Source organism: Apostichopus japonicus, chromosome 11 (genome assembly GCF_037975245.1).
Source record: "Apostichopus japonicus isolate 1M-3 chromosome 11, ASM3797524v1, whole genome shotgun sequence".
In the NCBI taxonomy this organism is placed as follows: Eukaryota; Metazoa; Echinodermata; class Holothuroidea; order Aspidochirotida; family Stichopodidae; genus Apostichopus; species Apostichopus japonicus.
In genome coordinates, this window is record NC_092571.1 from 25265161 (window position 1) to 25281947 (window position 16787).

At 36.5% G+C, this 16787-nt stretch overlaps 2 protein-coding genes across 4 annotated transcripts in view; one reads left to right on the forward strand and one right to left on the reverse strand.

The window, feature by feature from the left end:
• Positions 1-6444: 6444 nt before the first annotated feature.
• On the reverse strand, positions 6445-14621 carry LOC139975760 (uncharacterized). The gene is made up of 5 exons (XM_071983918.1): positions 14211-14621; positions 12039-12190; positions 11025-11142; positions 10431-10489; positions 6445-9272 (listed from the first exon to the last, which is right to left on the reverse strand). Exons 1-5 carry the CDS (start codon positions 14451-14453, stop codon positions 9167-9169), a joined length of 678 nt encoding a protein of 225 aa, XP_071840019.1. The 5' UTR covers positions 14454-14621; the 3' UTR covers positions 6445-9166.
• A 193-nt stretch (positions 14622-14814) lies between these two features.
• The window catches only part of LOC139975759 (exosome complex component 10-like), a 106109-nt gene continuing 104136 nt past the window's right edge, over positions 14815-16787 (forward strand). Inside the window, exons 1-2 of one of the 3 annotated variants that reach the window (XM_071983914.1) lie at positions 14815-14957; positions 16310-16408. In XM_071983914.1, the coding sequence (XP_071840015.1) occupies positions 16319-16408 (90 nt within the window). In that variant the 5' untranslated portion in view covers positions 14815-14957; positions 16310-16318. Of the gene's footprint in view, positions 14958-15152; positions 15311-16279; positions 16409-16787 lie in introns of those variants that run through there. The other 2 variants (XM_071983915.1, XM_071983916.1) reach the window with 2 other exon arrangements.

Consider the following 16787-nt stretch of genomic DNA (forward strand, 5'->3'; position numbering starts at 1 on the left):
GGATTTTATATTACAGAGTTGAATTGAAGATATATCAGATACGAGACTAAACAGATTAATTTATAAAGATTTCCTGTAGCATGGTGATTGGGAATATGTGTTTTGAATGTGATTGTACATTCACAGAGGACATGACAGACATTATGGACGAACTCTTACACTGAATGACACATCACGGTGTCCATTTTGTCCCCTTTTATAGGCAACAGGCTAAATTAACGATTAACGTGGGTGAAAATGAAAACCACGAATTTTGTTGTTATTTTATGACAAATTGACCCTGTATATGGGTACATATTGTGGGGTTCGCAATTCGTTGCAACCGGGGGAAATGAGGTTGGGGATTTTAGATAAACATTGTGGAGTGAAATGTGGTAAAATATGGTTTATATATTCTGTCAGTTCCCCCCCCCCCCTGCCCTCGCTCCGTATATCTTGGAGGCTTAACAAGAAAATATCCTGTCATCACAGAAAACCCGGACGAGTTCTGGGCTTCAAACGAAAATGTAAAAATAGAGTTGACGATGTTATAGAACAGTCCTCGCCGTGAACATTGGATTGGAGCAGTTCTATGTTTGACAGGTTAAGACTCATTTTGAAGAACTTTACTTTTTAAGGTGTGGCTTATACTAACTTCAATTCTGTGATAAATTATTCGACTCTTGTCTTTGATATTATACCTTAGGAGAGATGCAGCATATTCCTTATTTCTTGAAGTTGGAAGTAAATATTTAAAAAACATACAATCCTCTTTGATCTTTTTATTGTTATGTTTACTTTGTAAAAATTTAAAATTCAAGGTATATAAACTACTATAAATCAACAGTTAATATATGAGAGGTAATTAAGCAATCTGAAGTCATTCGAGCAAAAATTAATATTTATTAATAACTTAAACCTTAAATTCACGTATATTTTGTTTGGTTTGGTGACAAGAGTTATTATGTAATTATAATTATAGTCAATATTGAATTCAAGGTAGATAAACTACGATAGATCAACAGTCAATATATGAGAGGTAATTAAGCAATCTAAAGTCATTCGGGCAAAAACTAATATTTATTAATAACTTAAACCTTAAATTTACGTATAGTTTGTTTGGTTTGGTTTAAACAAATTAAGCTTACACCTTGGTGACAAGAGTAATTATATAGTTATAATTATAGTCATTTATTCATTTTCAATAAATATAAAAAGTATGATTACCACTGACTCACTTTTCCTTCTTTGATAAGCACTATAGTATTATTGTTTACGAAATATAAATAAAATCTTACCTTACGGTCTACAATGAAAGTATGCTTGGCCTTTTCGCTTGAAATGATTCGTAAACTCGGTGTCCTTGTCAACGCAATCGACTAAGAAAAATATCACTCGATGTTTTTTGCAAATGATTTTATATGTTTTGTCATCGCATATCAATGTAGATAGATATTAGAATTGACTCTATTTATCTTCTGTTTATCTAATAAAAAATTGATGTCTTATGTAAATATATATTTATGGCATATTATGCGCATGTGCATTGATGTAATTTAGACGTTCACAACAGTGTGTGTTGTCGTTGAGTTTTGGTTTTATTTCAAATGTCAACAATTATAGTTTTGATAACCAATACATACACCGTATGACGTGCCTTCACTTTCTGTTCGACAAAAAGGTTTGCTAATTTCAAAAGGTGCTTTTTTGTTGCGATAAAGTGTAAATTTTGGCTTTGTTTCTAGGGTCTGTTGACTACATTATAAGAACCTTTCTTATAGATAAAACCACGCCTATGAGAACACAGGAAATGTTAACCATTATTTGAATGTAACTGTGTCTGAAATCCAGCTTAGATTTATATTTCCTTACATTACAACATCAATTACATTACTGAAACATGTGAAGTGATAAACACATATATGTAGTTTGTTCATTGTTTAAAAATAAATGTTCGATAAATGCATAAATTTAACCAAGTTATTGAAGTCAGCTGATGTCCTCTGAATTAAAATGCACTTTTTTGTTCTTCATCATAGTTGATGTCGAAACGATTATTACGCATCACCAGGGAATGGTGTTGTCTGTTTACTAATTTGAAGGGCCTTCTCCCCCTCCCCTTCTTTTTTTTTGTGTGTATATGGCTTAGATGCAAAATAGTGCTATCTTTTATATGATCAAAATGTGGTATATGGCACCCCCTGAATGTTACCCGGGTGGACCAATCACCCCCCCCCCCACCCGGCCGCTTAGTGCGTCACTGCCCAGAAGCGAACCGGTTAGCCGGTAGGCGCGGCGTATCTGCAGTGAAAACAGGAAGTATGAAGATAACTTGACATTTAAAGTGACTTTTAATGTACATATTATGATATATTGGAACTAGTATTATGTATTTTGGATGCTTGATTCACTTGGTTATTTATACCGCTCAATTTATTATCTCCCAATTTAACAGTCTAATTTCCTGTTTTTCTATTTCAATTTCCTATTTCACGGTTTAAGTACATTTTTATTCCTTATCATGTTTTAGAAAGTGCCCATACAAATCAAAGCTAGGCATGGCATTGACAATATATTATGCAGTTATGTCCCGTAATGTGTTTATTATTCCTGACAGCATCTTGGTTTAACCGACATTTTTTCCATCAAAACGTGTCTTTATGGCCTCTAGAAACTGAACCGAGCCATGCATTAACATTTGCAAAATGAGATTTACTATTTACATATTAGAGAAAAGTGACGAATAGATCAAAATAAATATATACTTCTGTCGGGACTTTTTGTTGTTGGAATTTTAGTATTATAAACATATTCATTATGGATACCATTATAAACTAGACTGGCCGCCCTTTCTTTTTGCTGTTCCCGACATCAGAATAAAGAATGGGGCACGAATCCAGAATGTTTTAATATTTTGAAACTTAGAAATATCGAAAAAACATTTGTCCCTGCCAATAAAATAATCGTAAATAAAGGTACGGTTTTTCACAGCAAACAAAACATGTTTAAATATGACTAGTTTCATAATTGATATATGTCGACCTGTGTTAGCATTACCTAACTTCTCTCGTTTTTGCTTTATAGGGGGTGGGGGGGGGGGTAGGGGGATAAAGTGATCAATAAAGTTAGTGTCTCTACTGCTCCAGAGTGGATATTGCCGTTATTCCATAGTTGCACACTCAAATAAGGGTCGGATTTTAAGCATATGACCTGGCATGTGCACGGGCCTACATTTGGCCGTTTTAAACAAACTGATCATTATATTACTGTCACTAATGACGTGTGGAATACTGATAAAAAAAATTACTCTTCTCGGAAATAGATTCACCCAAAGCTGCGGTCCACAGTGGGGTCGGGGCCGTAAACAATCTAGGCACACCTTCTACTTCCATTTTGCCGTTTTCGAATCATTCTCTTATCAGAAACGAACTCTTTATAGTTCAGGCACCCCCTCCTACCTCCTACCCCCTACCCCCAAGCCGCGCTCCCTTCGACACACCATTAACGACTTCCACGGGCCAGAAGCCTACACTCTGGGGTACCGCTCTTTAAAAAGGATAAACAATATCAAACAGTGTCATATAGGTAACTATAGAAAGACTGTATTTGTATACAAATATATGTCATTGTAGTGCGCGGTGAAGGTCAAAGTTAGTTGCTGATATTCAATGGAGGGGTCTTTGTTACTGCAACCCGTTTAAGTTATATGCGTCACGAAGAAGTAATTTCGGCGTTTAAGGTCCTTTAACATATAGACCAAAGCATTGAATCATTAAATGGAACATAAAATCGAATATCTAACATTGTAGGTCGGAAACTCTGAGTCTAACATCCAATACCGACCACCGTCGTACATTACTCTATAAGTACTGTCCATGTGCCTACCCCGGGGAGGGGTGGGGGTCGGCCGAGTGAACAGGGGCCCCCGGTCATGAGGGCACCGAGGTTTATTGGTGACGGTAGACCACATGCTGTTGTTATACTTACACTGGCCATGCTTGAGTCTGGGAAATTGAAGAATTTGGTTAACTATAAAACCCTTTTCTTTTGTCAGACAGTCTTTTTCTTTTCTGCAGTGTACAGTGTACAACACTATGCACTCAGGTAGTAACACATAAACTACGGACTACCATCGAAGCCTATAATATAGTAGCCAAACTTTATAAAGCCTACGAAATGGAGTGCAAAACTATTCAATTAATTCACAGCTGATAAATCAATTGAAAGAATGGTCTATTGTATAAGACGATGTAGAGGTAATAGAGCAGGCATGCAGAGCCAATTAGGCACACAAAACAACCCTAGTTTCAGTTCCTCGTGTCAGTCTCCAAGGACAATTCTTGCAACTGCATGGATCAGCTTAACGCAACTTGTGTTTTATGGCACTACAGGAAACTAAGCTCCAAGCTAAAGTATGGCAGAACTTGAAGCCCCGCAACATAGATTACCGAATGAAGCGGTTAAAATTTACAATTTCTTTATGTTACGTTGAGACAGACAATTCTCAGCAACGGAAGAGGACTAATCACTTATAACTTCCAAAGACTTCCATAGACTAATACATGAAATAGATATCCACCGCGCGACTACCACATTTTGGTCAAATCGTCAAAAATCGTCAAAATCGTCAAAAAGTTCCTGTTTCTACTGGAATAATTACCCCCGTGTGTGGTTTATTCACCATATATAAGGCCAGCAATTCGGGGATTATCCTTTGGTATCGAAACCTGTGGTGGTTTATTTCATTATTTGCTAAGGGGTCTTGTGTTGCTCAACTATGAAAAGAGTATAACTCGAATAACGGGTTCACATTTTACAAGGTTATTTTGTACCAGATATGTACATAGCATTAAAGACAGCTGTTAAGTTAATGGAAAGATACATTTTCAAATCAATATTTACCTAAAAACCCTTAATGTGTTACTGTTTAAAACAAGTAGATATTAACCCTCTCCATAAAGATTGACTGTGCGGAAATCAGCTTGAATTTTATATCACTAGAATGGAAGTTTTGTCTTATGTCGTAATCTATCTATGTCGAGAGGAGAAAGTAGTGATTTTTCTATTAAAAAGGGAGGGGGAATTCTGCTTTGAAACAAACAAAAAAGAACACCAATTGACACACGGATTAAAACACAGTGTCAAATTGTATAGACGAATTGTCAATAGTTTCCACTATTGAATTGTAACGATTTGTCCGAAAAATGTAACCAATATAAAAGCCTAGGATGCACTGTGAGATCCCCCCCCCCCCCCACGTTTGAATTTCGGGTTCGTTACAAGGAATACCAAACAGTGATATATATCATAACATTGATTTTTTCATCCCTCCCCCTCCCTTCCCCCGCGTCCTACGCCTATGGTTTCAAGAAAGGAGGAAGTTAATCGGACGGGTAGACAAAAGCTGAGATAGCATAGGGTACATTTTGGACGATGTGTGCATATGCAGGCGTGTTGCACATTATTTTGAGTAACGTTTGGGAATTGTTATCGGATATTAGAATATTGAGAGAATGAGATTAACGCATGGGATTACAATTGACGAATCATTTTTCACCACTTGGTTCACTTTCTGTTCAGGAATATAAAAAAAAAACCAGTTGGATGCAGGATTTTCATAATAAGCGGATCACGGTAGCACTGAGGTAGTTGAAACCGACTCCCAGTTTCGGGGGGGGGGGGTCTCCCCTGCCCAAGAAAGACCTTAAAGGTCTAACATTTTGTCAACACGAAAGGTTGTGCTGCAACTCTTCTTTTTTGTTTGTGGGGTTCAAAACGAGGGGTGTACACACCCTTACCCTCTAGAAACCCTTTATTCGGTGTTCCAATTAATTTGGATATTTTTAAGACTGTGAAAAGACACTGTCAACAGTGCAGGTTGTGTTTCTATAACACTTTTAATTTTTTGAAAAATGACCCTTTAAGCAACTGATGTTCATCAGTTAAAGTGACTGGACTATTTAGTGTAATAACACAGGCCATTACGTCAGTTCCTAAGGTGCAGAAGGGGGGGGGGGGAGAAAGAGGTTTATCAGCCTAAAATGATATCTATAAAGTGTTTTGCAATTTTTTTCTAAGGACGATTGAAGATGGATGTCACCCAAGGGTCTGTTTTGCTGATATAAAGTGAATAGAACATTTTCTGTGTCAGTTATAAGAATTGATAAAAAAACAATGGATTATCATTAACATCTGGGTAGCACCGTGGAGCCGACGTTATAATGGAGACATAATGGATGACTTAATGGAGCATTTCAGAGATTAAAAGGAGGTACAAACTCTACCATCATTAAGGATCATCTACTTAACAAATATGACTGTCATGGACTCATGGACAACTCCCCCACACAGATAAGAAAAAAAATATCATTCCTTTTGGGGGATGTCACCGTAAATTTAACGTTTCTTCACACACAAGTCTGGAGACTTGATCAAATCTCAATATGACATTATTAAACAAAATCATGTGATTCCATTGCCTTTTTGTTTTTTGTTTGGCTTTCTTTATTTACAACAATACCAATTACAGTTAATACCTTCTGTTTCGAAAAAAAAACTCCTCTTAACATGAAATCATGATGGCATTGGTTTCTGTGTCAACACTACTCTCAACCTACCTTGAAAAAGATATTAAATTAAATTAAAAGAGAAACAAATTGAAACTAACAGGTTTCAGATTCTAGTGTGACTATACCAGCCTACAGGCAGTTATAACAACTCCTTGACTACTGTATACCAACACAATTGTATAAAACGATAGCTTCCAAGCAAAACTTTTAATTCCGGATTTCTCGCAAACAAGATGCTTTTAAGGGAGTTGTTCTTCCCAGAGAAATCTACCATATAATTTTTAAACTCGGATTTCTCGCAAACAAATCATTATCATATTATTAAAGATTTGCAAAGCGCAGACATTCTTTTTATACCTTGTATATATCAACTACTTACAGTGATGATAAAATATAACTTAAAACAATCTCTTTAAAATAATGGCATATTTTCAAACAAATACGAAATGATGAGGGAAAGCAAACACTGTATTAATAGTAACCTAATACCACATTCTTCCACCCAGTGCATACCATTTAATGAAGAGATGGAAAAAAGCCCTCACCCCCTCCCCCCCCCCCAACACCCCGAATAAATATCTACAGCCTACATATCTCAGCTAAAGAGGAAGCAATGATGGACAAGAAACCTACTATTTCTACAGTCCAGCTGTAAGAAATTCAACAAAGTCCCACCGACCCTTCCCCTCTGACCTCTGGTATTGTTAACACAGGATGAGAGACAGATGTGAAGACCCACCACCATTTGTGAAACAACTTAACACTGACTCATAAAAATGGTTTTTCCTTGGGGCATCGTTGTAACCTATAAAGTCAGTTTTTACATCTGATGAAAAATCTTCTCCTTAAGTATGTCACAAACTATCTCAGAAAGGATCTATTCTTGGAAGAGATTGTCACTGCTGATTTTCAAGGAAATCCATCTTACAATTTTCATAAATTTTAAATAAAGAAGAAAAATAATAGGTAGGTTTACAACCATATTGTAGCCCCTCATATAAATTCCTTCCAATCTTCACAATAAAATTACATGCTATAGTTTTTAGAAATATTTCAAAATAATTGGTAATACATCAACTTAAAAAAAACATATAAACCCACAAAATTCATTTTATGTATAACGTATGCTGAATAATACATAACGAGATTGACAACATTGTATTTAATTGTAAAGAAATGCCAGCAATGTAATATAATGTATAGAGAACAGAGAGATAGAAAAGAGAGACCCAGCGATTCTAGGAGTCGACCGACAGATAAACAAGAATTAAGGAAAGACACAACTTGAAACTTCAATTCTAGTGTCTTGTGTTATTGTCATATCTGAGAGTCTTATAGCTGAGAGCCTGAGCCTAGGGCCCACATAACAGTAAAGTAAAGCTATGTTGCTTCTTGCTTACAGTGTATGTGTTTATACTGTGGCACCTCATGTGCCCCCTTTCAGCCTATCCATATCTAGGTCTTAACGATTAAGCACACTACTAACCACTAATTTAACGCTTATGTCAACTCTTGGATAAATGTCTTGTCAAATCTGTGATCCTAAAACTAACAATCACTTGTTACTGTATTCAAGAATATTTTTGCCGGTATAGCCTAAACAAAACAGGATGCAAAAACAAGATAAAAAAAAAATTGATACACAAATGCAAAACTGTATGGCAGTATGTATCCTCCAAAAATATGGAATTTTTTTTGGTTTCTTATAATTTTGAAAAATTTATATAAATTTATACTGTTTATCATGTTTGATATATGTTGCAGTCAGGTGCGTGATCAAATCCACAACTCTCAAATTTATACCAAAAAGTCAAATAATATTAGTACTGAGAAATGAACTAGAACATAAAAACATGATCACACCATATGAAATGGCTGAATTCTATGAATGATAAATTATATTCAAATGCAAAAAGAGATCTATTCAAACGTATATCAAAATTTGTCGATAAAAATCATCAAACAATTTTGTGCATTCATACCATCAATATCCTTACCTGCTAAGTTAAAATTAAAGTCATGTGACACAGACTGTTGGCCTTCTCTCTCTTTCAAGTATGAAAACTCACCCAGAGTGCAGAGCTTCTCATATATAACAACACAACAGAAACCAGGAGGTCTTTATTCAACCTTGTTGTTACCTCCTTTGCAAGGATTTACTTGCTTTAATAAATCGTTCCAGTTCAGCCTAATTAAGAATAAATTGTCCATTGAAATGTTATTCTAAAAACAGTGCAATCCTGAAAAGGTTCCTTTGATGCCAGAAGATTTCAAACTTCAGCCAAAAGAAAACCAATCTTTCTTCAAAAAAAGTCACTCTCAAGAATCCCTTCGTCATAAAAAAGAAAATCCATCTTTGTTTACCTCCTTAAAAGGCCCAATGTCTTCAGAACAAATTCTTGACTCTTAGCAATGCAGCCACATCTTTAACAATGTCTTGACTGGAATGTCCGCTCAGCAACACTGCATGGTATTTCAGACAGCTATGAAAGATATTAATCACTAACTAATCTGCATGCTAGGCATTGCAGCTTGCTCTCAGATGAGTCTCTTGGTGACCTTAATAGTATCTATCTCTTTTGAACAGTTGCACCATCCAGAATGTGGAGGAACGGCTCTTAAACAGGCATCGTACTTGATATTGTCTTGCCTGCTACCGTAGCAAAGAGTTTAGTGAAGAATGTTAAGCCTGTTTGTCCTCCTGGAATGTAGCTGACAAGATACCTGGAAAAAATATTGAAACTTTATAATAATAATAATAATGAAAATGATGATAATAATGATAATTATATAAAAAGGTAGGCCTGACAAATTCTTTGTTTGTATACAGTGTCTTGTAACAACAGGAAATAATTTCCCTAGTATTAGCAGAACAAACATGATTAATGCAAAACAGTCACACTAATGAACAGTCGTATAGAAGCATTTGTGTACAGACCTCTTACTATCAGCGTTACCCCCAAATATGCAAGAATCTCAAATAATAATAAAAGCAGTTATTAAGCAGTTATTTTTACGATGCTTAAACGACCACAAATGTGGGAGAAACCCGCAAGGGCTTACGGAATACACAATGGGAGGCTTCCAATTCAACATTTTAACTCAAATTTGGAATTTTTTCAATTTAGAAAGTCATTTCAGATGGGAAAACCATAGATTGCTCTTGGATGACAAACCCACCTTACTATGACCCGGCCGGGTATCGAACCCGGACCCTCCCGATTGCCAAGCCTCATTGCTTCAAAATGCCACCGCCGTTATCCACTCGGCCACAACACCGGTGTATATGATGGTCACCCCTACTCAAATATTAACATTTTAATTCTACTGCCGCTGCAAAATTAGTTATACATATTGAGATATTAAATTGTCTCTTTTTAATACTCCTTCATAAATGGCTCTGAATTAATTTTTTACAGTAAGAGCCTCTGGGAGAGAACTTTTGAAGAAACTGTTGGCAACTTTTAGGGTATGAAACTTGGAGCCAATATTGATGATCTTTAAAAAGCATTTATTACACCACAGACAATTTCATAAATCGGTGATTTGTAATCAATGCAAAAGTTAATTATTCACTGAACCTGGGTACTTGATATTATGTTCTACCTGTCTTAAATTGGAGATAAAACTGCTCCGTCAGCAGCACCTCAAGGGGGGGGGGGGTGGGGGGTCTTGGAAAAGGTTTTTGCCCTATAAAGTTCCCTGATTGGCAAACAATCATGACATGAATTTGTTGTTAAACTTGCCCTGAAAAACAATATGCCAGTGCCCTGAAAATTGACAATATTTCTTTTTTTTGGGGGGGGGGGAGGGAGGGAAACAGAAGCTCTCCTGACCCCCACCTCCAAAACCACTCCCTGCCTACATGCATCCAAAACTCACCATACAAGAGCCAAGAGTTGACAAATGGAGCAAATAAGAGTTAGGAGAGTACTTCTTTTCTACAAAGGAAGAAGAAAGAGAAGACAGAATCAGATAAAGTGAAGAACTCTTCAAATGCAAACAATTACAAGTTACAAATACAACAAAACTGAAGGAAAACATGATTCTTTGGTCATAAAGTAGACCATATGAGTATATATAGATTACATTTGTGTAAGGAGCATGCTGATATGGGCGGTCGCAGTGATGATACGGTAAATCGTTCGGGCAACAGAAAATAAATTTCTTTCTTTCAATTGCGACAGCCTTTCTCAATTAAACCCTCCTTTTCAGAGTGCATTTAGAAAGAAACATTGAATACTTCGGAAGTTTGGTTTCAGAAATTCATCAGCAAACACGTATTGAGTCTTTAAGGTAACTATTGTCAGAAAGGTAAATTGAGTTTATGATTTAAAACAGCTGATTGTTGTAATGTGTATTAAATTCAGTTGAATTTGACAGGAACTGGATCCAGGGGTGGGGGAGGGGTGGAGGATGTTGGGAAGGAGTTGTCACATAATCTTATGATAATTAATATTATACGATTAAACTCACCACAAAAACAAAATAAAGAGTTGCAAAAATTGTTCCAAAATATACAGCAGTGAAAGGCAGTCTTTGATACGAACAGAGATGCTTGATATGGTTTGCTGGACCCCAGAGAATGGAGAAGCTGTAAAGACAAAGCAAAGAGAAACAATATGAAGAGGTTGTTTGGCTGGTGGATGACGACACACATGGCGGTACTCACCTACATGATTAAAGGGTGTGAAGACTCACACAAAAAGAAACATTCTAATGCCGCTAATCTGACCTAGTTTCGAATGAGGTGTAACAGAAGTGTTAGACACCACCATCGATCCCAGAAAATACACACACAGCTTGCTACCGTCGGTAATTAGACACTAGTGTACAGTTAGTACATACTGCTAAAGTCAATACCCACAGCACAGTGTATAAATGATACAGCGATGGACATCTCAGGTCCAGCTAAAGATAACAAGGTATCAGGTTTCATTACTGTCTGCATTTTGTAGCAACACGAACAAAACGTCACTTGCAAGCAACAGACACTTAACTTTATCAGATGGCCGCACGCGGTTTGGGGCGAGTCTTCAATGCCTTTAAAACCTACAGATATTGCACACATAGTTCCTACGGTAAATAGCAAATCTCAACATCTCGCTTTTAATCTTACAAGGACAACCAGCCCGATAGCTACTACTCTAGGAAGAGGAAATATGTTGAAATTGTCTGCGATGCAATCGCTAATTTAGCTCAACTCTGGGAAAAGAGGGTTCAGCGGATCATCTGTGAGGTAACTGGGATCACCTTCCTACCACAATTTAGTACCGCATTAGCCATGTCCAGAAATGGACTAACACGGCAGTGGCCTGGGATAACGTACGCCTGGGAAAATGAACATTGCACCCCCACTCCATCAGCAGCATAACAGCATAATAAGAAAAGGATGCGGTCTTGGAGTATCCTCTCCTTCCCCCCCACCGCCTAAATTACAAATTACAAAAGCTGCAAAAATGAAAACTAAAACAAACAAACAATACCAACCTGCCTATAGTAAACACGCTTCCCATCGTGTACAAGAGAGCAAACTTTCTGGGCTTTATTGCTAGCATCGGAAGAAACAACCAAGCAAGAATGAAACAACCGAGTCCTGATACAAGGAGCAACATAAAGCCTAGTATTCTCTGTTTCTTACTCTGAAAGGAGAAAAGAGGAAGAAATGGAACAGTTCAATTATTCAAAAACTTAAATGACAGTAATTAATTGTAAAACAATTATGATTTGAGACAAACTGAGAGAGAACTTCGAATCGGGGTTAACCACTAAAAGTTCCCAAAGTCTGCCTGCGTTTTATAGTAATCTTGTCATGGGTGGGTGATGACACTAAAATGGCAAAATAACCAAAGCACCCAACATTTACTAATGCAAGTTTTAATCATTGTACATGTGATCCACAAAATGGAGGAGTGTTAGAGGAGGGGGTTCCCTTGTCTATTAAAGACTATGGAATTTTGAGATCCCCTACATGCAACATGGTGGCATGCACACGTGATAAATTGCTGTAACAATGTATCATTTTATGGTAAATTTGTTAAGTACTGTGTTACATACACACAATTTCTGTGAACTTTTTTAAATTGCCGTGTTCATTTTGTGACTTCCCACTCAGCTAGATGCAGGATTTTGACTAGTATGCGCAGGTGGGTGGGTTTGTGACATCAAATGCCGGTCTAATCCGACAATTGTGGGTCACTTGGGAGCTCTGCGTACACTAACTGTAAATTTAACATGTATACTGTAATCTGTAACTATGTTAAGAGAGTAGTGCCAACAGTTAAAATTCAATATTTACTGCCTCGATGCAACATTTAGCATGTTAGAACTTTCAAAAAATGGGTATTTGGACCTTTGAATTTACTCTCAGACACAGGTGAGTGTCCTAGTACTTCTCAGCCAAGATAATTTAAGTTATATCAGTGGGTAGAAATGTTTGAAGGTGGCAACAGAATGCTTGCACATGTTCAAACAAAAGTGAGCTATTTGTGAGTAGGCCTACTCGACCTTTTTCATTTTTTCACTTTCTACTATACATGGAGACAAGAGAGAAACTAACAGTACCTTCAATGAGTTTATGGAACAATCAAGCATTCTTATGAGTCTTCAGTCAACAGCTATGTTAACTGGTATACAGCATGATGGTATGTATATACAGTAAATTTGTGACATTAAGGGCAGTTCATGTTCTTTTATAAGATAGCGATGATGGTTATCATGCAAGTCTTGCTCAGTGGTTTAGGTTGTAGCCTTCAGCTATGTGACTTTATCAATGTTTTGACCAGATTCCACCTGGAATAGAAAAAGTTATACTTGTAAAGGGGAGGGGTCAAACTGCTCTAAGCAAGGAAAAATTCCCCAATTTTGTGCATGCATTGAAGTTTACACTTATAATTCCGCTAAATCGGTGGAACAATCTACAAAAGTGTCTCAGAAATACAAAATTTAAAAGTTTCCTTGTTTCACTGTTGTGTGACAATTTTGGCCTTTTCCAGTCAGGCTTTGTGGAGTAAAATTGTGATTGAGAAAGTGGTTACAACTGATTGGAGTTATGAACATGTAGCAACTACAGTGTCTATCAGTACTAGAACTATGAATAATTAACACGGCATGCAAAATTTTAGGGATTTAGCAAAGTTACAATGTATCATACTATACTGTACATGTTTAGGATGAGACATGAAAAGGGCATATATATTACTGTTTAATGTTGGCCCTAAGAATTAAGAAGTAAGACCTTTCTTGCCTAGATACCACTTGAACAAATCTGAGGCAAAGCTAGAGAGGAGGGAAAGAGAGGAAGTGGATGGGGACAAATTATTCATCTACCTTATCACTTGAATTACAACTGTGTGAAGTTAGGATATTTGTTATAGTTGGGTCGCACATGTGCCGACAGTGACTGATAACATTAAAAGGCACCAGGTTTATGTAGGACATAGCGAAAAAGAAAAGTACGATTATATTTGACTTGTGGTTGCTTGTTATTGTTGTTCTACAACAGAATAGGCCTAAGTTAGAGCAAGTAAACACTTATAGTACTTGCACTGTTGCAGGGATGACGATAAGCCTTACAATTACTGGACTAGCCCTAACACTGTAAGGATAGTATATTGCTACTGTTGTGAGTTAAAGACGGAAGCAATATTGTACGATCTTTACCAATGTTGGACAGAATGGGTCTTTTTGTGCTTGATTAAACCATCCATTTGTGGAATCTTGCTCTGACATTAAAGGTTCTTCATCCGCTGTGTACGTTTCATTATCCGATGACCGTTTGCTTGAAGAAAACCAAGATGTAACAGATGTCAGATGGGTTGCCGAACTCTTATTACCACTTGAACTTGCTCCCCCATTTTTGGATTTTGAAAGGTAGGATTTAAGGTCCGCATTCAAATCCGCCATAATTTAATGCTGTTAATAAATGCAAAATTTCGAATTCTTCGGTTAAGGTTACAGCGGACGAGTTGTGCAAGTATACATAGGCCTATTCAACGACACATTCTATTACACATGTGTGACGTATGTGATTCCACTACTTAGTTTATTATTGTACGATGTATGGATTAGTGAAATATTGTTACAGTGGTACCGCGTCCAAATTATCCAATAATGCCATATACCTTAATGTACGAGTACAAAATTCTTATTCAAACACTTTTTTTTTCATCAATTATCCGTTTTTTAAGCCATCTTACTAAAAACTTGAATTACTAATAAATTAAATTGTAATAAATTCTTAAAACTGTCTTTTATTTGATAAAAAGTAACAACTATTGTTAATGTAACCAATATTAAAAAAACAATTTGCACTAAATGCACACAACTAAACGAGGCCAGTAACTTAACTAAGTACGGTGCCCATGGTGGATTCGGATATCTTGCTTTTGCTGATCGTAGTTCTTTTTGGTTAGTATTCAAGTATTGCTGAAATAAGAATAATAAATAACAAGACATATTTTTTCATTTGCTGCATCAGACCCATTGTAAAGAATACATTTTAAGGCTTAAGCGTGTAACGTTGTGTCGTGGAACTGCATCTCACCATTTCCACCTATGCTAGAATAATGTTCCGTTGCAGTATCAGCTGGTTCTAGCTTTGGATAACTCTCAATAAGAGAAGCGAACTCAGCCCACATGTTCACCTTATGTGAAAACGGTGCTTATGATGAACAGCACCACCACACTATTTCCTCATAAAATACTTTGAAAAGCTGCTTCTTGCTTAAGTGATTGGCTGAGGGTCGCCTAAAGTCAGATGGGTGCCCATAGTTTTCATGTTTCCTTGTTTAGATAGGCCTATATGAGTTCTTTAAGCAATCATGTAGAACACAGTCGACTTGAGTATTAACATTTTATATTTTATTGCGTAACATAGTCATGCTGTACAGGACAGATATAGGGCAACATGTCCAAGGTTACGTGTTGACAGATGTAGAGACGGTGAACAAGGACGAGCAGACGGCACGCTTTAGCTTATATACTGTATCAATATGCAAATGCACAGCTCAATAACAACCAGGTGCAGATTCTACAATGTCATGCATCGTTTGCACACGTGCATCTGAATGCATATTCAATAACATTACAGTAGTACAGCCTTCCAGCATAAGATTAATACCAGACAATCAGGAATGACCTCTTGCCAGACACATGTCTAACAAACATTTCTAATAAACCTTTTTGAAACAAAGCTCAATAATAAGCATTCAAATTTTACATAATCCTACAGCTACAACACGTGTTTAAATCAATAGTGTCTGAGTGTTTGTGTCTTCATTTTCTTCTTCTCTCCTATAGGGTCCTTGATGGGGACTTGAGTGTCCCTCCTGATCCTTTTTTTACTACTAACTAAACTAATAGTACAAGTACTTGTACTATAGTTCTGCATGTGCTTACTGGCTTCATTACATTAAGACAAGCACACATTTACCACTGAACAAATAGCCAGCAATGCTTCCATCTTGTAAGTAGGACATATTGACATTGTGAATATATAACAGGTATTAAAGCTACAACAATCAAGTTTGTGTTTACATTATAGGATTTTAATAGAATTCTATTATGGAAAAAGTTCTTATCTGACATCCATGGATGAGAGGTGAACAAACATCGAAACCAAACTTAGGAAGAAACATAAACTTTTACTACCTTTTCATATCTTTTCAATATTGATTTTCTCCTGCTCTAGATAGTTTTGTAATCTGCTTGATCATTATCATTTCTTGCAGCAACCCATATTTTTGTTTTTATTTGAAAAGTTACCGGCTATGATGACAGACACGGGAAACACGGAGGATGAAAGCCATTCAGAAGAGAGTCTCATTGAAGGCTACGAATCCATTGATTCATTTGCACAGGTACAATATATGTATATGACCAGCAGAAGAAAGCATCTACATTTGAATAGTAATGGTATTCCCATCATGTAATAGCAAGTCAATTTGCTGGAAAGAAGACCTAAACAACTCTGTTCCATGTCGATGGCAAACTACTTCATTTTCTGTTCGTTTTCCTTTTTGAAAATTATAAGCAACTGCTGTATCTATATTGTGATAATACTGAAAATTCCCTTCCATCGCCAGTTTGCAGACATAGTTTGCTTTCTGATTATGTTTATTTCATGTTGTTTCCTCTGTTATGACTATTAACAAAAACATTTGAGGTAGACAATGAGGTTATGAGTATTGCTTACAAGTGATACCATTAGCAAGTTTGCAATCAGTTTGTTATAGCATG

Excerpts from the sequence above, each read along its gene's own strand:
- LOC139975760 (XM_071983918.1), bottom strand. The coding sequence starts at position 14,453 with ATGGCGGATTTGAATGCGGACCTTAAATCCTACCTTTCAAAATCCAAA. Across the intron at positions 12,191-14,210 it reads ACCCATTCTGTCCAACATTG|AGTAAGAAACAGAGAATACT; the intron begins GTAAAGATCGTA and ends TTCTCCTTTCAG. Across the intron at positions 10,490-11,024 it reads CTCTTTATTTTGTTTTTGTG|AAAAGAAGTACTCTCCTAAC; the intron begins GTGAGTTTAATC and ends CTTCCTTTGTAG.